Here is a 22,903-nt window from a genome sequence, read left to right on the forward strand (position 1 = left end):
CTCCCGATACGTAAGCGGAGTTTTGAAGAAGCGCCTGCACGACAGACAAGGAGACGAAAGTGTAGTCGATTCTCCTTGACGTTTATTAAAGATCGTTGCCCTTTGAAACATTGAAAACAATTACGGGCGAATGAACGACGAGATTGAAACATCGATATCTCTAATACGATATTTGGAAACTTGTTGCAATTGAGAGGCGGTTCAGCAATTTTTGAACTTTCGTCACCGTTGTCTGAAGTTCAATTATATAACTTGTATCAAAGAAATAAAAATGAAAGCTACTTATAGAAAAAGATACATAATGCAAAGGAAGAAATAAAGCTTTATCAAGATCATTCGTAAGAAAATTTGGAAAAAATACCGTGATACATTTATAACATTTCTATGAAAAATTACAAATTACTCATTTTCAGAGCTTTGATTTTTCTAGTATAAAATCATCGTGAATTATCTTCGCTCGAAAACACGAACAGCTAGTGTCGCGTCTTCTTGTCTCTTCTTTATTTCTTCGTCGTTTCATACTAATTGGCTGTCTGAATTCGAGAATCAAAAGCCAGAGGTTCGAAGGGCAGACGTTATAACTTCCTGATGCGTGGCGCGATAAAAAAGTGAGAAAGCCGAGGTCCGGGAAGGAAAAAGGAGAAAAAGGAACGAAGATGGAGAGACGTTTGAATCGCTGGCTCTTGGATTGAACCTGGGTCACAAAGAAGCCTGCCTCGTCACGGTCTGAATAGCCACGGCAAGGAGGTTGGATTAGGTTAGGTTAAGTTACGAGGGTGGTTCCCCTTCAACTTGTCTTGAATGGGGCACGTGCTACCGGCGCGGCGTCGTAATCTTTTAGACAACCAGGACCTTCCGCCTGTCAATCTTTCTCTTTCTGTTTGTCTGTCTGCTTGGCCATCTTCCGTCTCCCTATACGATCTAGAATTTAACGTCTAGGATGGTTGTTTCTTCAGAGTTGATAGCAGCTGCTCTTAGGACGATCGAATTTGCAAGTCTGCTTACGTAACATATGCTTCGAACGCATCCTTTCTGATCACCATCATATTGTCATTCACGTAGGTATTAGATACCTAATCGAGAAATTAGAATATCAGAATCTTGAATCGAAGAGAGTTTGCCAGTTCAGTTTTTCTAGGTTCAGTTTATCAGTGTTATCAACCGAAATGTTACGACTATCCGGCAATGTACCTATAAATATAATAGAGCTTCGTTTATACAAGGATCACCTAGTTGAAAATTAAATTTTGATTAGTGGCTGATTAAATAAAATCATACTGATTGAATCCACTTGTCTGAACGTGAACTTCTATTACGTGAAATCCGATTATACGTAAACTACTTGCTCCCAAACAAGTTTATATAAACAAAGTCCTAAGTAAGTTTGGAACTTTAATGTTTGAAACTTTTCTATGAATGTCGATATAGAAGAATAAGGATCCGGAGCAATAGTGTAACGTCTTTTAGAAAATAAAAAATTGTCAAAAGATCCAATGATTATCCGTACTTTGGTCTAACTTTAAGAGAGAAACCTAGCGTTCTGTAACAACTAGTTTGTCTGAAACGTATTCCTCTTGACTTTACATCCCATAAACGAATCAAATTCATCGATCTCTGTGTACTCGCCTGTACTTATACACGCTTATCATGAATTTCGTAAATGAATCCGTTCTAAGCGACAAAATTCTTCTGAGGTCCGTTAATTAAGCCAAGAAGCTCGATATCCCGCGCAAACTGATTTCCCAATGCGAAACAATAGGTCAAGGAGGTTGATCGTAGAATAGAGCCAAACGAGTACTTGCGAAGAGAGTACAAGAGAGCACGTCAATTAGAAAGAGAAAGAGAGAGAGAGAGAGAGAGAACGAGAAAAGAATCGAAGGGGTCTCGCGTGTCGAGATGTAAATGCGTGCGCGCTATGCATCTGTCTCCTCTAGGGGTACGCGTGTACACGCACACGCGTTCTTTGCACGTAGCACGCGTGTACGTAACTCGGTGCGCGCGAGCCGGTGTGAGCGTTCGTGTCGGTGCAGCTCGCACACGCGTGTCACCGCGACGACGAACGAGTTCGTGCACGCAACAGAGCTGCATAGTGATATACGACGGATATATGTATAAGATCGGCTACATACAACCACTAGTCACAGCGCTACCGGTGCAGGAAGAAACTGGGGTTACGGCGGCGTTGGAATTTCTTTATGACGCGTTGCCAGTGAAATTCTGACCGCCTCTGTATATACCCATACGTCGATAATTCAGGAATGCTTAATGATTGGCGGCAAAAACCGAAACCCGTTCGACGCCTAATCGCGCACCAGCGTGTATTGTGTATGCGCGTGTTTGCGCGCTGACGCGGCGCACGCGAGTCCGGAGATCCACCAGCGAGCTAAGTCTATCGTTACAGCGAATGCGCGAAGAACTCGCTGTTCTGATAAATATGACAGAACAATTTAATATGAGTCTCTCGGAAGACAAATTGGTCGACTCCAGTTTTTCTTAATTCTTTAACTTGACTACGTAAACGCGCGATTAATATTCAATGTTTAACGAAGAGAATGATAAATTCTGGGGTACATTAGAAAACAGCGTAACATCGCTTTTCTGTACTTCTCAATTTACGATGTTGATCAATGGTGGCTTCTGTACGGTTCATGTAACACATGTAGATATATAAATAACGTAATCGTGAGCTTGTATCAATTTTTATTTGAATACAACCGTTCGTGTGTATTTCCACCCATAATCCGATAGACTGCGGGAACGCGCGTGGAACTGTCGCGCGACAAAGTTCGCTCATTTGCATCAGACCCAAAGAACGAACCAAAAAACAAGCCGGCGAGTGAGCATCGTGTAATTATCGCGCGATTCAACCACGATCGAGAGCGGCCGAGATTTTCAGGAAGTGTACGATACGCATCTATGTACCTAAAGTAGTTAGGGCTGTTTGCGCCTGCATGCGCGAAGAAATTTTCCAAGCTTGCTTCCTCCGGCTGACGACGCACGGACTCGTCTCATCGCAACACAGGAAACAGGCTCGATGAGTATCTCTAGCCGAGCGTTCCGCAGGAACAGTTGTTATTAACCAATTTTTTAAAGCGGTAATTTCCGAAGTAATTATTACTCGCTTAGAGAGAGGCCGGGCGCCGTGGCATAATTCAACCACATTGCATGTAAAATCAAAGACGCGGTCCCTCGCTGTACTTGTACACGCGGGTCGAAGCGAACGACTTCGGGCACGCGAGACGATTCCTCGCGCGGCGCAGCGCGCGTTACGTAGCGCGCGTAATAAATGCCGCTGTCTGTACGCTGCCGGTCACTAGTTGCTATGCTACTGGAATACCAACCGGGGTTACAATGTTACCGTAGCGATGTCAGACCGTGGAATTTCTTTTGCAACGACTAACATGCTGACCGCTCCTCCATGTATTTTAATGCCCGGTTTTCTAACTGTCCTGTCGCGTCTGGATATCCTGCCGCGTACCAAGGATCAAACTGATTACGTGCTCGTATTCCGATCAGGTGCTTGCCTCTGTTAACGCTACGTACATTGACAACCCGCTGCCTCGAAAATAAGTTAATTAACGATATTAAGGTATGGGTACAACTTCCTACGCGGGTGATTACGAGACGTCTTACTACAGCGTGTACCTGGCCAACCCACTTGCCAATTAATCAAATTCATTAATAGCTGGCTAACGTTACGGGCTTCGGCTTGTTAATCGACGGTAACAATTACGTTGCTCTAAATGGAATAGGAACAGAGATATAGTTGGGTGAAAAGCTCGATTCATTTGGATGGAAAGAAATTAATTTCTTTGGTCTGTTTGGTCGGAATGAAATATAGATATATACATACTTGGATTGACGTATTGTGAAGCGGCACATAGTAGAATAGCGGTAGTCAGTGGATTATAAGCGTGTGAAAGAAAATCGTAGAATCGTGCGACAACTGGTTTCAATTCTGAGACGTTCCACGGATATTTGCCAGTTACGTAACGTCTGAATCGCGCGCGCACGAGAATTATGAAAGTATCGTTATTATGCGTTACCCGTGGCACGCATATCTGCATTGTACCGCCACTATCTCGCCTTTTACCTTTTTTTCTACTCCACATACCCGGCATGTGATTTGCACAGTAGTCGGTCTGCGTACTGGCTTCGGGAACTTATCGGTTTGGAGCTTAATAAAGTACCTTGAGATTTTTCTGAACTAGCCGTTTTTTTGAAACCTTTCGGTATTATACGTATCTCTTCTATTCTTTTCTCTTTGAGAACTTTTACTTGCTGATAATTATAGCCGTGCGATAACTAGACCGCGAATGCTTATGTATTTTTGCGAAATTTAAATACACGAAAATGTACAACGTGGACATAATATATACGTAAGAATATTGCGTATAAAATATGCAAAATGAAATGCTCGTTGCGATGCTTAAAGGCAGATATTTCTATGTGGGTTTTATTTCTTTGACTTGTGTTCCATAAAAATATGAATTTCCATAAAGATGCGCAGTCTAGTAATAACGAATGAGTAGGAAACAAACGTTTGCTATATAATTTTACGAGGAGCGTAACGGTCGGTGCCTTAAATATAATTCCTGGCCCGATGACCGCGATTAACGCCATCGTTGGAATTAATTATTTCGCCGGTTGCTTATTAAATACTTTTATTACCGCTCGTTAAACGCGCTGCCCTCGATAGAACGCTCCACGGTAAATGATATCACTCTGAAGGTATTTTCTCTCCGCCGAATAGCGTTTTGTGGAAAGGTGTCGTAAAGTTATCGCTCTTATCTCGTTGACAGTTTTACGCCGCTCTTTCTCCCCGTTGTTGTAACGGGGGTTTGCGCGGAGGCAAACGTTGTAGAGAACAAAAGAGTGATTTAATTACCGACACGGGAAGGAGCACGTGGTATCGATGATCGAAAGCGAGATACCGCGATGACCGTGGCGGTAATTAGCGATTCTCGATAAGTGAAACAACCGTTCGTCTTAATGACGACTTTACTCGTTAAGCCAGACATTCCACCCCCATCTCGGAGCAATTAGTACGCCATGTCTCTCGATAGTTGGCTCTGATAAGACTACTGACGTATTCAGCAGCATTTACACGTCAACGAAGACGATCGCGTGGATATAGCCTGCGGATTTCTATGTGATCGCGGAACGACTTTCTAAAGGGAGAGAACGTTTTACGATGGTTTCTTTGTAACGGATCAATTAGAAAATGGTATATTCCGTGGGTTATAATGGAACAACGAGATAGTAGTCGAGGCGGCTTAAACCTTAGGTCTAAGGATTAAACTTGAAAATCTGCGAGAAAATGGAGGGAAGTTTATGCTATATAGGTTAAGGGACTTGAATGCAAATGGTGGAATTGTCTCACCTCTTGTGCAGACGGCAGCGTGGATCTGTTAGTCGACGGTCGTTCAATCGTGGCGACGAGAGACGCGTTCGACCAGGCACACGTCACTTCTATCACTCCACTTCACTCGTTTCATCAAACTCGTTTATGTCTCTTGTTCTCCCAAACACCATTTAAATAATTTTATGTCGGCGATCGTGGTTATGTAAAAATGTACGCGCGCAAAAGCATAAATTCGCGGAATTCTTCGATCTAAATTATTTTAATTCTTGATTTCCTGAATCAATAAATGACTAAACGCAACGTTGAATGTCATGACGGTGTTTTTGTCTTTTACGCACAGGCGATCCTCCTCGATCGAACACCACCTTCGTAACTAACTGCCTATTTATAATTCCAAGTATCCACACTTTTGTTCATTACCTTCGTTAATGTCCTCATAATATTGTCGGTCACCGTGTCACGAGTTATATGAGCTAGCGAATAGACAAGTTCCTGGAATTCGATTGATTACAATACGCTACGTAACACCGACGCTTTCGAGCAACGATTCGAACTTCTGTCGTTACTGTTGTCAATATACCACGACCTTCCGATCCCTCTACGTTAATCTACATCGTTCCTTTCAATTAGTCTCTTGCTCAAACACCTATCTTTCCGATACAGTCTCACGATATAAATATTCCATCACTTTATCACCCTTCTCACGGATTCTGTCCTCCGTACAAGAAGATTCTTCTTCTCGATCCACCGTCTCCCGTATCACTCACCGGGTGTAGTTCGTTCGAGGCGACCTGGTGTTCGAGAGAAAGTCAACCCCCGATATCCTGCCGATGAAAAGAACATCGGAGAGTAGCGAGATGATCGACGAGATTTCTTGGTTCGGTGCGGGGCGGCGAAAATCACGGATTAAAAGAAACGCGCCGCAACAGGTGAGAGAGACACGCGGAGAGAGAACGGAAAAGGACGACAGGAGGAGGCAGTGAGGATAGACAGAGAAGGACAACGATGAGGATGGCGTAACACCGCGCGTAGTAGCGGACAGTCGGCAACTAAAGGCCCCGAGGAGAGTCACCTCTCTCTCCTTCGTCTCTTCTTCTCGTCCTCTCTTCTGCCGCGTGTGTGTCTCTCTCTGTGCGCCACACGTGTGTGGCCGCCAACACACGAGTGCGTGCATGCACCTCGGAACACGTACGATGTTCCTTCTTCTCCCCCTCCCCTTTGCCACCGGTGTGTACCCTCTGCCGCTGTGCTCTCACTCTCCTCTCCATACCACCTTCTTCTCCTTCACCCCTCCACCCTTAACCCACCTACAGTACCCTCCCCCTTTTTTTTTCTCCTTCTCTCTTACCCCGGCCACACGTCCTTGTCCCTCTCCAAGCACGCCAACACCACGCACCAACTGCAACCGCTCTCGCAGATGCACACCGACTCTCTCCGTTCCTTTGCACGCGCGCCTGTGTGTGTTTCGCTGATTCGCGTCGGTGTACGGTACGTGTGGTAGGAGGAGTGGGAGGTAGGACACGCGACACAAGCCGGTGGTGGGGGAGAGAGAGGGTCATCGGAAGAGGGGATCACCTCCCCTCGTTCCTCTTTCCCCTACTCCGAATGGTTCACGCGGGGTACCGTCTTCCCCGCGCGCGCTTTTCTGCCCCGGCCACTGGAACGACCGTGTCGCCGTTCTCGTTTTTCTCCAGGCGCTCACTCGGTTTTTCGTCCCGTTTCCAGTCTTGTGACTGGAGCGGTCACTTCCAATGACGAATCGATGAGACGCGAGTATAGGTAGACTTTTTGATAGGGAGATTTGAAATGTTTAAGTTTAAGGGTCGAGGATACGTTTAGGTTACGTAGTTTAAGATTTCACCATAGAAGAGAGTGAATTTCATGGTTAGGCTATGATTCGATAATAAATAGGGCGAAGATGTTTACTCACCACTTTGAGCCTTTTTTCTTGACTCGCCGCGAAGTACGTCAACTCCACCATTCTAACACCATTGCTAAAATTTTATCACTGATCGTTCACTAATATTCGTTGTAAACTGAACAAACTTTCAAACCTTATGAACGATCACACCGACGTGTCATATGAGAAACACCCCGAGTTAAAACATCCCTCATTCACCGTTTCTTTCACAAAATCTCAGATCACCAGAAGATTGTCCGACAGAATAATCCCGTACGTTCGAACTAAAGGAATCACGTTTCGCGAATCGTGAAAGTTACAGTTTCCAATTGTAGATGGCATCTACGAATTCGCGCGCATCATAAAGCCAAGCACATCACTGGTAGCCCACGCAGCGAACGACTACGCAGTAGCAACGGCGATTACTATGGTAAGCAACTGCTTCTCGAAGGTTGCAAAACTCGCCCCCTGAAGGGATCCAAAAAGAGGGGTGGCGAGGCGGTCTCTCCCTTCTGATTCCCACGCCACGACGTGATTCCTCTCCTCCCCTTTTCTTCTTCTCCTCCTCCTCCGCTTCCTCATCGACGTCACCGACGAGGACTCCTCCCTTGAAAGAGGTATTCGAACAGAGGAGACCAAAGACGACCCCCTGTTTTCGTTCTCTCGCCCTCTCTCTCCACTGCTACACCTTTTTCTCCCCCTTTCGCGTGTCTCGCCAACAGTTCCGCCACCCCTATTCGAAAACGCGAGGGACGCATCGCGCCACGTTGCAAGAAGAAGCGTCGCGCAGCTCGTACGATTGACTCGCTACTCCAACTGGATGCAACTGGTTGCATCGCCGAGCCGGGACTACGTACGCGCACGGTTGTTGCATCGTGGCGGCACACGCTCGCGGCTAGGAATCTCTAGTCACTTTTCATCACGTACTCGACCCTCGGAGGATGTGGAAGACCGTTCCGTCCGTATCGAAGAATTTATGACACGGTGCAGCGGTACGTGTCCCGACACGTACACCGGATATCTTAATTAGTTCTGCGTTAGCGTTCCTTTACTTTTGGTTCGACTGCGAGCTCTTGGGTTTATCTGCGTACACACGTCGAACAGACTCGGTGCAACCCTTGTATCAGAATTTCTTTGATTAAACGATCGTTGGTTCAGCAGCTTTTAATCCGAACTTAACGACGTAATTCAGAGTTTGCACGTTTTGAGACATATCTCTTAGTAGAGACAGAGACGGGCAGTGCAGAGTCATCGCGAAGATGCGACAGAGTTGCGTGATTAATTCACGCGGAAGACACTCGTGATCATCGTACACGACACCGGGTAGAAAGCGAGAAGTCGTGGTGGAATGCGAGCGAACGGTAGAAGGAAGAATTCGTTCGGGGGAAAAACAAAAATTGGTTGCGACGAGGAAAAATAAGATCGGTGGAGCACGAGGGATGAAAATAAGAACTCTTATGTTCGGGTGATCGAGGCTGGGCGTGAGCGCGCTGTCAGCCGCACCCGTGCACCGATGTTTTAATTAATGTATTGATAGCAGCCGAGCACGGATTTATCGAGCTTCACCGAAGACGATACATCGTCTGGGAGTGAAACCCACGCAACGGTCCTTCGATAATAATTAGGATCTTCGTAGCCTTCGTAGCGGGCCGATTTCCTTGTACGAATCCAGCTTACGTCTCGTGCGAATGTTTCATTCTTGTTCGCTTGTCCCTCTCTTGCCTTCGTTCTGACTTGAAATCGCCGCCATCGTCGGACCCGATCCGATTAATTATACCAGAGTAAATATAATATGTTAATCAAACGTATATTGCAGGTGGTAATTGAGTGGTCGGATCGAGTAGCCGTTTCACGAAACACAGCACGCGATCGGCACGCGATGATCGCTTGACGAGTTGTCGAATTCCGTGTAAGGGTTCTTCCAGGTCCGGCTGTTCGTGAGAGAATTCGCGATATCGATTCGATCCGTGCGCTTTGCTTATTTTAGAAACGTGTTAGCGAATGAAACTCACGCTTCGAAGCGGGATAAACGATCGACGAGTTTCGTAAGAGGAAAGAGGTTAGCGCGTAGAAACACGGAGATTCCGTTTCCACGTGAACTGGAACGCGTTTCTTTGTTCGGCGTGAAAAACCCGGTGCAAGCCGATCAAAGGAATTGTTTAACCCAGCCAGCCGACCGATCTATAAATAAATACCGATATGGAGGGATTATCGTTGTTTGCGTAACTTTCGGTGTGGGCGTCTCAGACGTTGTTCATTGATCGCGCCATTCCCTCGTCGGTAGTAGCACACGTCGATATCGGAACAGAAGAAACGATTTTTTCGTCGTTTCTCTCAAAACTTTTATCGCTTTTGTATGCGAAAAATATGTGTGTATTCTCATTTCAATCGTATCACTTCTTGTTCGTTCTTAAAATGATGCAACGTGTCATCCATTAGAATCACTGTTAGACTCGATGAATCTGTTGTAGTTAAATGAATTTCCTTCTGGAAAGTCACATTATGAAACGCTGCTCTAAACATAACTGAAATACATCATAAACAACTCGTAACCCAAGCATTCTGTTATTTCTCCGATAATAATTCATCGAATCAGCACGGTGCATCGCTTTCGTCACGATACTTGTTTGTCTCTGTCAGCCACCCACTGCGAAAACATTTCTCCCGACAGAAACAGCGGTAATTGGCTGAAATCTAATCAATCCTCCTTGCATCGACCGTGGAAAGTTTCGCTAAAATGTCTCGAAAGATCAAGATCGCCGATCTTCGTTACGATACATCATTTTCTTGCGAATTGTTATTATCATCGTAGTTCTATTTCCATCGATGTGACATTGTCACGGACATCAATGATGATCGATATACGTAATCGACAGTGTTGGTTCTTATAGATACGATTGCGCTTAAAAAATTTTATTGATAGGAAAGAAAAAGAACACATCGGATCGGTTGAGGTTTAACGTAGACTCGCGTTGCTTTCGCAAATATTTTGCATCGAGCCGATGACCCGGAACGACCCAGACACACGATTCGAACGATTTTCTCCCGTTTTGTCTCAGTATCTGTCAGTCAACGACAAAAGCTTCGATTTTCGGCCAGTGGAATATTTTTGTTCCGCGATACGCTCGACGCTTGCGTTATCGTGCGTGGGCGTAACGCTTGCCCATGATAAAACTACGCGAATCTCGTAAATACGGTTGTCGGTTCGGGCAAAAAAGAGTTTCGATTTGCTTCGATTTGCTTCTTTGCGACAATATGCCGCTCTGGTATGAAACTACCTTGAAAACAAGACAATAAAATTGTTTCTAATCGAACTTTCTTTCACTGTTTTCATAGACGATAATCTTCCTGACGCCCTTAAAACTATGACTATGAATTTTAGATTTTCTATTTTTACAATTATTCATGATACGCAGATACTTTCCGTACGATTAATGGCTACTTTTATCGAGATAAAATATAATTGCATTTATCTGCGTGTTTTCATTATATAGCTTTAATTAGCGTGTGGTATATTTATCGTAGTAGGTATCTATCTTAATCTAAGTACGCTCGATCGACCACGCGTTTGAACTCGTTGTATTTTCTTACTGTCTATCTTAATCTTTCGTTGAGTCCAGAGAGTACGCGAATTAATTAGATAGACAGAACCCTTAAGCTAAGATCAAATAAAAATAAAAAGCTTGAACGTAGAATAATGATTGCAATTTGTTACAATTAATACAAAGTTTGGGTTGGGAAAACAGTCCGATTCGTTGTTGGGTTAGACCAACAAGACGTTCGAAACACGTCTAACTAAGGGTCTACTAACTTTAAATCCGATAATGAATGTAATTAGCGAAAATAACATGGAATCTACGTAGGTCTCAGCCAGTCCGCGGCCAGGTATATATTCTCTGGCTACAGCGTGACTAATAATTATACTTGCTGAGAGACCCTCATCTCCTACACCATCGTCGTTTTCCAGCGAGAACCAGAGTTAAGGTTACGCGGATGAAACGTCGAAAGGACGCCGTGTTCCTTCGACGCCATGTCCTCGAAGCACGCGTCCGGTTTTTCAAGCTCTCATGGCGCCACCTTTCTACCTCGGTTATCATTTCGTGTTGCGTAGAAAAGGTAGAAAACCGATCGACAACCGGTCGAAAACCGATGTGCTGTTATAATGACTCTCGTTTCTACTCGCATATCGTTCAACTGACCCAAATCCACGAGGTGCGGTCGTCGAGGGTTTCGAGAGTTTCGTCTCACCAGCTGGTCAACGACCGTGACAGAAGAGAACGTATAAATTGTTGTGATCGTCGGAATTAACGCGAGCATCTGAAAGACGCACTTTCAAGCAGATTCAAACAGACGAAATAGGTTTGAGTTCTTTCAATCTGTTAGTCGAGTCATTTCTTTTTTAACCACGAGCTTTTATGTTGCGAGATAAATGTTCTTAACGAGATAAAACTTCCATCGAATTGGTCGACTCTGATTCAGCTTCTGAGCACCGCAAACTGTTCATCTCCTGACAGGTTCGTACAAACGGAATTGTACTATACAGAAAACCAAGTATCACAAGTAGTCAATACCGAAATCCCAATAAGATGAAACTTTTCTACGAGAATTGACTTGGATTCGTAATCCTGTAAATGTCGATCTTGTTGCCATCACTAGCTAGAATCCATTACACCGACGCAATAGTAAGGAAACCAGGCTGAACGCAATATGGAATGGTACCAACAACGACTCTCTCTCTCTCTCTCTCTCTCTCTCTCTCTCTCTCTCTCTTTCATCAAGGCGAGACTAGCGTAGCGGTAGTCTTAACTGAATTATTGTTTCGGTTAACATCGAGCATTCATCACGGATGCACGGGTCTCGCAGAGCCGCGTAGAAACACGCGTCCCGCCCAAGGAGCACGTTCGCGAAAGCGTAGAGCATTCATCTTGCGTCGCTGTCGCGTTGCCGGGCCGCGACCAACGACACTGTGTAATCTTCCTGTTGCAATGGTAATGGCCAGGCCAGCGTGAAACAGAAGAGAAGGAAACGGAACGATAGGCCGTGTGCGCATTGCGCGCGTTGCAATGGCAGGCACGCGTGAAATCCATAGAATCGTCCCAGCAGCTAGATGTGTTCTACGGGCCTAGAATATTAATATAATTTGGCCGATATAAACAAACGAACCTCTATACGGCCGGTGTCACTCAGCCGGAGACGTTTCACCCGTCTGCAAATTGTGAATAGAGGAGAGAAGTTCGCCTCGACTAAGCGTTTCCCTTTTGCTTTTCTCTGGCTTAACAGTTTCTATATGTTCTATGGCGCCGCCGTGTACCGTATTCCGCGAATGCGTCGGAGGTAAAAGTCTCCTTTTCTTCCCTTTAAAACATCTCTCTCTCTCTCTTTTTGTGTGCTCGTGTCTGCTTAAATTGTTATGGATGAATGGGATTCAATGGACGATTTGAAAAGTAGGATAAGCCTTTTCTCACTTGGTTTGTGTTTATGTTTGACGAGTCTTTCGAAAACTCTGTTTTGAGACAAATATTCCTAGTTTCGCGGAGAGTTGTGAAGCAGCGTGGCGTAATTCATGAGTTGATATGGTAAACGATGCGTGAATGCCGGAAAAGATGAAGAACGATCCTTTTAATGGGAAAACATAAATGTGGGATATAGTAGAAAAAGATATAACTGGTAGAATAATTTATTTCAGTTTCTACATTCGTTGCAACATAGAGCTATAACCGTAAATGTCAATTAGAATAAATTTAACTAATTCGATAAATTTTTTACTGTAAGGGTGGTAATATTGAAAATCTGTAACGTTCAGGTGCTAAATGACCCAAATGCTAAATGATCCAAAATTAACAGAAACGTATATTTTTATTTCTATTGGAAATCTTCGCTTACATCATTTACCATCCACTCCTCTCTATTTTTACACGAATTAAATAATAGTTATTTCCACTGTGTTTCGTGGTACTGTATAGCGTTAAATCAACTGACGAGAATCGGATCCTTCGTCATGGTAGAAAGTTTATTTCTCATTCATTTGCTGGCTCTTCAGTTAATTAACCACCGCGTCAAGGGAGACGCGGAGCTCTCTACTCTGGGTCAGAGGAAGGAACAGGAGAGAACAAGAAGCAGCGTCCCTCCTCGAGTATGCTCGATGATGGCAATTAAATTAAAGTGAGATCTCACCCGAACGATAGACCGACGATTAATCAGCATCGCGACAATTGGACGTTTCATTAGCGGCTGCGATCGACGTGACAGTTCGAGTGTCCATGGGATCGGAACCAACCTTACTCCCACACTTTTGAACAAATTAATCAATCTTCCCGTTAATAACGTCTATCTAGAAACTATCTTTTCTCACGATCCCGTGAAAGACGAACGAAATTCATTTTATTCGACGATCGGTTATTAATCAAAACTCGTGTCTTAATTCCATAAGAAGAGAATGCTTAATGTGTTCTTTGATGTCTAAAAATAGAAAATGTTAGAAAAATTAGGAAAATATGCTTATTCAATTTTGTAAGTTATACTTTGTTTCGAAGCTTCAAAGTCTCTAAAAGTATCACTTTCTTACTAAACGATACTCGCTGTTAATAATCTTTAGCGTGTTCGTAAGTTAATAAATTAGCGTACTGTTATGCAGTTGAAGTTTTAAGAGCTATTTCTATCTAATTGTAGCTTACGTAAAACAATGAAATTTCTCATTTTTTAATCACACAGTCGTCGCGTTGAGTTAGTTCATTTAATGAGCTTACAGAAACATAAACAGTTAAAATTTTCAATTAAGAAATGTTATAAGATAAAATGAGATAAACGGAGAAACTTACACGACTATCGACTATCATCGACAAAGATAGGGATCAACGACGTTAGATTTCTCGCGTCAAATATTTTGGTGGTTCATGAACGAATTGGTAGCGAGTTCGATACGAATCTATTCGATCTTCCAGTCAAAGTAGGTCCTTGACCGTCTGACTATTATTCGTCTGGGTCACAGGCAAATCGTCGCTGCAAAAATTCCACGACACAGTGTCACTTTCAATTTTGTTGTACTTTCGAAGTTAGAACCTCAAGCGACAAAGTGTCATGCTTTAAAATTCACCAAAAATTAACAGGGTGATTAATAGCGAACATGGCTGCATATAACAACAACAACCAGGTGTAATCAAACAGAAGCCTTAATTTTTAGTCGGATGTGTTTATTTAAAGAACGAAATCTCCGGTGAGATTATTTGAGTTTTTAGCCATTGGATAACATCGTGGCAAATGCAATTTATCGTCGGGGAACGAGCACTTGGTACCGTTGCTCGATAAATAATTATCACGACGAGTAACATAGCTACCAATACTTGCCACATTTATTGCGTTTCGCGTGTCGCCACACCACCAGTAATTAACCGTTTTTCGCGTTGCAATAATCCGCTACGGTCACGTAGCGATTAAGTATGCGCAGATATTGCAGTTGCGCGCCTTCTCTCGTCACGTTATGCGTATACACGAGAGGGGCTGTGATCAAGATCGATCGATCACCGTGGATACTCGTACGTGTCGCTTATTATGTTCTGCGAGCCTCGTGACAGAGAGATTTCGATGCAACATGTTTATGGGAAACTTATGTGAGCCACAGACTGCAAGGGCGAAGGGGTTTCGAGGTAAAAAACAGAAGAATTAAAAAAAGAAATAGGCTGCCGATGCATTAAACGGTATACATTTGTATTAATTTATTGCCAACGATATCCGCAAAACATTACGCGTATCGTATAAGCTTGAAGGAATTTTTGCCACAGGTGTAAATCGAATATCACGGTTTTTCATTTTTGTAATTTGTTGCAAACCGGTATCGGTTGAATCGATTTACCTCGTGATAGCACTTCTTAAATGCTGTTAAAATGAGGTGGTATGTTGACAACTGGACACTATTCGCGAGAAAAGTCGTTAGAAAATGAACGGTTTCTTGAATTATTTTGTGTTCGTTTTTATCGACAACGAGGTATAACTGCGTAAAATTGTAGGAAATAAAGTTCAACCTGTATTCGAACGGATACACATTGTGCGACAACGAAATGCTCCGACTGCGATAATACACAAACATATATGTAAATACATCAAATAACAAGTTATATTATTTTATGCTTAACGGATATTTGATATAAAGTATGAAAACTTCTTTCGAACCATTCGTTCGGTACGCCGTTTAAAACGTGCGTTGCATTTTTCTGAACGTACGTAACGTCTTGCAAAATTTCTCCTTTCATAATAGTCTTTTGTTATGGGTAAAGCATAGACTCCGAGAAGGATAAATTTTACCGAATAAGAAATGTAACCAATCTGTATAATCCCTTTTTGGCTAAAGACTGTTGCGCTATAATGCCCTTGCTATAAAGCTTTGCGATGCTTTGAAATTTTAGTACCTATACGTTTCTTTTTGTTTTGCGAAATTAACCTATTTGGCACACAAGCGTCTCAAGTGTAACTCGTAATTTGAAAAATGTATGTTTTAAGACAAGTAGAACGAACTTTAGCACCAATCCGGGAACTCTGTCGTCATATCGTGCACGCAAATATTCCTAGAAACGATGTTGGACGTAGAAAGGTGGAGTGGGAGGCAATTGCAAACGGACGAATTGCTATGCTTCGGCATTAGCATCGTTTGCGGAAATCGGACTGCGCCGATCGGCGCGGCCGAATAAATGAATTTCGATACGCGAGTCTGTTCAGTGCAGTTTCTACTCTTGGATGGGACCTAGATTCGCATAGCAACATGCTCGTGTTGCCGGCCACGTGAAAAAAAAAAAAGAGAAGAAAAAGGTTAGAGAAAGAGACAGTTATCTGCGACTTGTCGCCCGACCACAACAAAGTTAATTGCTCTTGATCGAATCGTGTGTGTGTCGCCGGTCATTTTCCGCCAGATTCGGTCCACCGATTTTTACCACGTGAAACATGACTCGCTAATGCGATAATCAATCACGCTTTTATATCGTTGCTGCAGAAACTCTTATTGGTCTGAATACACCGTAACCATATCTCTCATTCTGTTTGGCTTTCAACGATTCTGAATCTAGTTATCGAATGGAGAATTTCTGGTACTGCTGACGACAGAAATCATATTCAAGATACACTACATGGTATTAGAGATTTTGCCGAGGGCGGTTTTAAATAACCCACAATATAAATAACGCAAATAGTATATACATTTTCATCCATAAGTCATCGAACACTTGCTAATTTTAAACATAAACTTTAATAAAACAAGTCTATAATAAAATCTTCGAACTATAGTATAATTTAAATTTAGTTTTCCTTATTAATACGAGAAGAAGCAATTAATAAGCATCGAGTTCATTTCGTAATTACGTCCATTTATACCTACCCACTATAATAAATGTATCGTGATGTACGAACCATAGTATATGTTTTGTTATATGATATTTATTCGATTATCTTTTTCAAACGACGATCTATGCAATACGATTATATGTATCAAAGTATATAATAAGAATCAAACATGCAGATACGATAAAGATACGATTAGCCATATGATAAAGAGACAGTTAACTATACGATAAAATAACAAAGTCCAGTGACCGAGGGTGAACAAGTGTAAATCTGACGTTGAAAAAGATTCGAAAAATATATTTGGTCCGCGGAACGACTCGAGCTTCCTAGAATCCGACTCCTAGATTTTAAGTTCTAGGTCAGCAGGAGCGTGCGACACGCAGCGTGTGTTGGTAGAAGAGAAATAAAAAAGAAGAGAAGAAAGAGAGATCGATGCATACAGAGAGACTGCGGATCGAGTCTGTTTGGATTCTGCATAATTCATTCGGTTGGCCGGCGAATGCATATTACCTCAGGACTATCTAGCCAGGCCAAACAGCGGGATCAGGATGCAAGGACCTCTGCTCTGAATATGAGACCGAATCGCCGAATCGTCTGGAGATAGTTCGGTATCGATAAACGCTGGCCAGAACCGTCGGCCCACCTTGATCAGGATCCAGAGATCCTGGATCGAAGAGGAACGCTTTCTATACGCGTAGCCTACAAAAAAGAATCGTGACGGAATATTCGACGATGTTTCCGCCAGAAATCGGGTTGACCTCGCGAATAACATACAGATCGGCGCGATACATTTATGGAATAGTTCAAACTGCACGGGCTTTGAATTTTTTTGCTGAATTTCGTGAAACCCATTGCGTATCTGAGCTTCGATCCGACTTACGCAATTTTATAGTTTAGATAGATGAAAGTGTTTTTGAGAACGATAATGGTACGAAGAAGACTATCGTAATACAGTATATTATCTTCGTTGGAATACGCTGATATATCGTTATAGAGTCGAAGCGCCGCTCATTAAGGATAGGAACATTTGTTTAATCTGTAGATGCAACAGAGCTACTGTGATTCGTTTCATAAGGCTAAGTAAGTATTTTAGAAACTGTCTTTCAACCTACTAACCGGGGAAGACAAGTTAACTCGTCATAGACGTAGTAAAAATAAATTATAAAAATTAATTATTTTGAAAAATAAATTATATTTACATTTGCAAGGATTAAAACAAATTTGTTTAACGTGCGACGTATCACTGCAACGTGTCAATTTATAAACACTACAATTTGGATGGATATGATGGAAAAACGATGAACCGCATCCGAGAAATTTCGACCACCCCTCGTGTACTTGTGCGTTTCTCAGGGAAAATCACGGGACGAACAGATGACCGGCCGTCAAGAAGATCGTTCGGATGGTAATTCGCGACAATAAAATCTTCCATCTAGAAGAAGCATTAGCAACGTTCTCCCCGCGAGGGGTGACATTTCGATTACATCTGCTCCACCTGTCTATCGATTTTTCCGGAAGCAAGAGGGACCGGTTCCACGATGTAGAAGGAAGGTGCCCATATGGGTGGACCTTCGCTCTCTCCCTCTCCTCCTTCTCGTCTCACGTATACGCTTTGAAGGAGCCACCACCCCGGGCGAACCGGAATCAAGTTCAATTGTCTTGCGATGGCTTTTGGGCGCGTGAGAAATCGCGAGCAGCTGTTCCACGCTGTGGGGTGGTTTGCTTCCAGTGGCGGTGACGTGACGTCACGATTACTCGTCGTTTACTCGTCGGCCCAACAGAGAGAAGGAGGAGGAGGACGAGAACGAGGACGAGGACGACGCGGAGAAGAAAACACGTGCGAGAAAAGAGCGGCCGATTGTACCCTGCAAATGCAAATTAGAGAACGTCCACGTCTCGAAGGGGTCGCCGCGGACGTCGAGAAAGGGTTCCTACGACCCTGAAGCATTCACCGCACACTGTTGCTACGTGTCCTGTGTTACGAGAACGCACAGAGTGGAGAGGAAAAAAAAAAGAGTTTCTCGATATCCTTTTTCGAAAATCCCTTCTACGCATTGACCCTCTCGCGTTCCCACGACCGCCCTCCGCTGTTGCACCCTGTCTCAGTCGCGTATTTTAATTAAGTTTCAATATTGTCGCTGTTCTTCGCGAACAATGCGAATTGTAAGCTGTCAACCTTCGAAAGTTGTAATTGTTCCTACTTATAAAAGACGCCGGAAAGGTCGCTGCGGCACTAGGTTACTCAAGAATGGATTCTATTTAGGAACGGAGCCTGTTTTGATCTCGTGTTCGTTGCTCGGTAGTCGTTGTTTAACATCGTGAAAAATAATCTTGGCAAAGTAGCACGGATATCACACGGTACAAATGCAAATGTTATAATGGTCCCGTTATAACTGGATCACGACGAAGACGACGAAAGGGGAATGATGAACTCAAAACGAAATCCGTTACGGTCCGAAATGGATACAGAGTTGGTCAGGATGTCGTAACACCGCTCGATTGGCAACGGGAGAGCTAGCGCACCGGCTGCATCACTCACCGGGACTCCCGCATAAAGGCGGATGTACCCGGTTCGCCGGCGTTGTCGTCGTCTTCGTGGCATTTTGAATTGCAGATAATCAAGCACGATCGACGAGGTTGATAATCGTCCGACGCTTAGACATGCAGTGACTTATCTCCGGGCACCCGAGGGTTACCTGTCTCGGATACCTTTCCCTGTGCAACGAGAGAGTCGACAGGATCGATAAGGATCGGGATGAGTCAGAACCTCGTGACCTCGGATTTATCGCTCGACGACACACGAAATCCACGGATTTCGAGCTCATATCCATGCCTGTACTCAGATTTTGTTCTTACAAATCTATTCGCAATTCATTTATTACCAAGTCCTTGGAGCTATATTGGTCGATCGAAGTTGACATATCGGAGTTACATATACGTAAGTATGTGGTAGGCAGCTGGTTTTGATACGTCACGTTCGCTCTCTTCATCTCGTGGAATGTTATACGAAACGAATGGAAGATGTAATGTTTCTAATAATGAAAATTTCCCTGGCTTATCTTTATAATTGCGTGGCAGAGGACAAAACCATCGATGTACTTTAGTTTGGCAATGAAACGTGTCTAAATATCTTCTTCTAGATACCAACACTTATTGTTAGAAGGATGACAAATTGACAATTTACAATTAGACCCCTCTGCTACAATAATTTTCTAACTAATAATATTAGCAAATTAGCAAATAACAGAATGTAGGTTACAGATCTCCCATTTTACAATTTTTTTTATTTTACATCAAACAGGAATTTATTAATACCAATAACTTATTATGTCTGACTTATTATTCTACTAGTAATACAGTGTCTATAAAGAGTATTTGCGCATCATTGTACTTACTATATTCATTTATGTGTTAATAGATTAGCTACAAGTGTGTTAAATTTCGTATCATTTAGCAGTACCTACTTTCATACGAGCACAAAAATTTGATAACTATAAAAATGAAATGAAAAGAACGCTTCATCGGTATGTGCGAATACTTCTTGTAGTCATTGTATTAGATTTTTCGTGCAGGCGAGTCGAGGCATTCAGTAACGAAGAATTTTAATTCGAGTTTCTTCAACCTGACATTTAACGCAAATTCCGAGGCAAAGGAGAGTTTAGTTAGCAAGAGAGGAATCGTTGGTTTTTGTTTGGGGTGGCATAGGCGTGGGGCTCCCACGTTGAAGCGCACGGTGCCTCCAGGTGGCAACTGGCAATATCCTTCCAGTCAGCATCCCCCTCTCTAAGAACACGAGAAGCGGTCGTTCTATTGTCGCCGAGGGAGTTATTAACGAGGAAAGACGTAGGGGATTTCGAAGCATGCAGCCTCCTCGTGTGGGAATCTCGCAAGCTGCGCAGGCGTGCTCCTCTCTCGAGCCGGGACACCTTATTCCTTCCCGCCAAAAAGCCGGTGGAGACCCATTTACGTCATCGTTCCTCGTTACACACTTGCATCGCGTCATCGCTTTTCCCCGAACAATGCCAACGATAGGACGTGTCGGGTCTATTAAGAGCGAAGGTACACGAGGGTGCAGTTTCCCGCCAAAACTTGTCACCCTATGTGCACGCGGAACGTTTAGAAATTAGATACACCGGTCGATATTAGGTCATCCAATAAGTTCCTGTTATTTTATTATACCATTTTGTTACTTGGATACTTTCAACTTTGATTTTATTCTGGTTTCTGTTCTGTTGTCAATGGATAGTTGATTCACGAATATTCAAGGTTTTAAACATCTCTTGTATCAGCAAACTTTCTGTTTTACTTAACGGATCATGGCTTCCGTCTATGTTTACTGAAATTTGTTCATTAATAGACTGTTTATTTACGAGAAATTGAAAGGGAGAAGAATGCACAGAAAAAAGGTACAAATAAAATAGACGAAATATATTACTCGTTATAATAGTTCGTGGATGGAACAAATTTTCCAAGATTAATATTATTTTCGGGAATCAAACCATTTTGTATAGTGATAAAATATTTGCATCTCGTAAATTCATCTCGATCACAATTTTTTAATATATAAAAACCAGAATACTTGGTATTCACCGATTATTTTCTCTCGAATACCATCTGTAGGCTAATTTTGACTTCATAATATATTGCGCATCTCGATCGCTTATGGCTTTGTATTCGTGAAACACACTATAGAAAGAATTTATTGGACGACCCGATATTTATCCGAGACTCGGTGTATTACAAAACGAACACATTTAACACGAATAAATGAAGATGTTATTTATAAGACGAATAAAAATCTTATGAAAAGAATAAAAATCTCGAGTACAGTGTCTTCGATACAATAGACATTTAGCTCAGGTATTATGGAGGGAATGCGAAAAGTACGGGCGTAATCCTAGAATGCCTAGAGATTCTTATGGGAATTCAGGCTTTCGCGTTCAAACAATGCATAACTGAACGCGTTACGCGGAGGACAATGATATTTCTTTCTTGGATCCGGGCTCCGTGGGGGAACGAGTATTGTGAAAGAATTTTTCAAGCATGCACTCCCACGTGGGGTATGTCGCTACCCCCAGTATATTCTCTACGGAAGGGCGAGCACGTGTGGGAATGCAAGTAAGCGGCTTCGAGAGATTCGTGCCGCAAACGAAGCCTGACAGAGGTGGCTGACTTTTTTTCTTGGCACACCCTCGTTCCTCCAAGCACGTTCTTACCCTACCGCGCGAGCACCACTGCTGGGAAATCTGTCGTTTACTTTAGCCCGGTAAATCTTCTTCGAAGTAACATCTGCATTTTTTTACATTCCTTGCAGACGATCATTCGTATGCCTAAGACTTTAAAGAAATAGAAAATAAATCAAACAAGTTCGTGCAACATATTATTTCAAATTCTTCTCTTTTAGTGGTTATTACATTCTGGTTTTCAATGTTGAAGTTATGAAAAAGAACTTCAATGGTTAGCTGGACATTCATTTCACTGTTTCTCCTTTTATTACATCTTCTGAAGTTTGGAGACGTTCAAATAGTGATAATTTATTTTTCTCTACCAGTTTTAGCTCGTTTTTACTTATCGTTAGAATTTTTATATTTTACATCCAATGCGTTTCATTCGATCAACTGTACTCGAGAGAGACGTGCTTTACGAAACTAAATGAAAGTCTTGTAAATGACCATAAATGTTTACACCGGTATAATAATAGTAATAATGCAAAAAGAACTTAATCGACAAGTTCCTCGGGAAGAATTCCAAAAGGGACATTCAAATTCCACAAAAACCAACAGAAAACTAACGAATGACTGTAGACGTTGACTCGAGAATAATAACAAGAAGCAAAAAAAGAACTAGAACGATCGTCAGATACACCGAAACGAATTCTAAAATGACCATATTTAAAGTTCGTATAAATAAACGAGAACAAATTTAAAGTAAGCTACAAAAAAGATCTAAAAGGTACACGCTGGAACCTGCTAAAAGAAACTATAATAATCGTCAGGTATGACAAAAAATTCCGATTTGTACACGATTGGGATAGAAGCTGCGGGATACGAAATTAACAAGCGGAACAGTCTGTTCGCACAGCGTGCTCTTAAAGCTCATCCCGCGCGTGGGTGGTTGACAACGCGGCGGACACAATGGTGCGTCTGCCACGCATCGGTGTCTCCTTGCGAAAGGACGCAAGCATGAGAAAGAAATCTGTTTACCCACGATCGGAGGTGTCTAACCAGCGGTATACGCGTCGTGTTGCCAACACCATTGTTCTACTAAGAGGTTCCATTATTCCGTCGTTATGGCGTGCTAACCAAGCTCGT

At 42.8% G+C, this 22,903-nt stretch overlaps 1 protein-coding gene and 1 long non-coding RNA gene across 8 annotated transcripts in view; one reads left to right on the forward strand and one right to left on the reverse strand.

The window, feature by feature from the left end:
- The window catches only part of klu (zinc finger protein klumpfuss), a 66,430-nt gene extending 58,343 nt beyond the window's left edge, over positions 1–8,087 (reverse strand). For 2 of the 4 annotated variants that reach the window (XR_011174879.1, XM_069126319.1), the window contains exon 1: positions 7,296–8,087. Coding sequence is in view for 1 of the 4 variants with exons in the window: in XM_069126319.1 (XP_068982420.1) it covers positions 7,296–7,346 (51 nt within the window). In the remaining 3 variants the exon portion in view is untranslated. Of the gene's footprint in view, positions 1–5,383; positions 6,414–7,295 lie in introns of those variants that run through there. The other 2 variants (XM_069126335.1, XM_069126343.1) reach the window with 1 other exon arrangement.
- Positions 1–22,903, forward strand: part of LOC138186539 (uncharacterized) — a 61,986-nt gene that overhangs the window by 8,309 nt on the left and 30,774 nt on the right. The window lies entirely within an intron of this gene.

Source organism: Bombus flavifrons, chromosome 1, assembly GCF_040668555.2.
Source record: "Bombus flavifrons isolate JBK064 chromosome 1, iyBomFlav1_principal, whole genome shotgun sequence".
NCBI lineage: Eukaryota > Metazoa > Arthropoda > Insecta > Hymenoptera > Apidae > Bombus > Bombus flavifrons.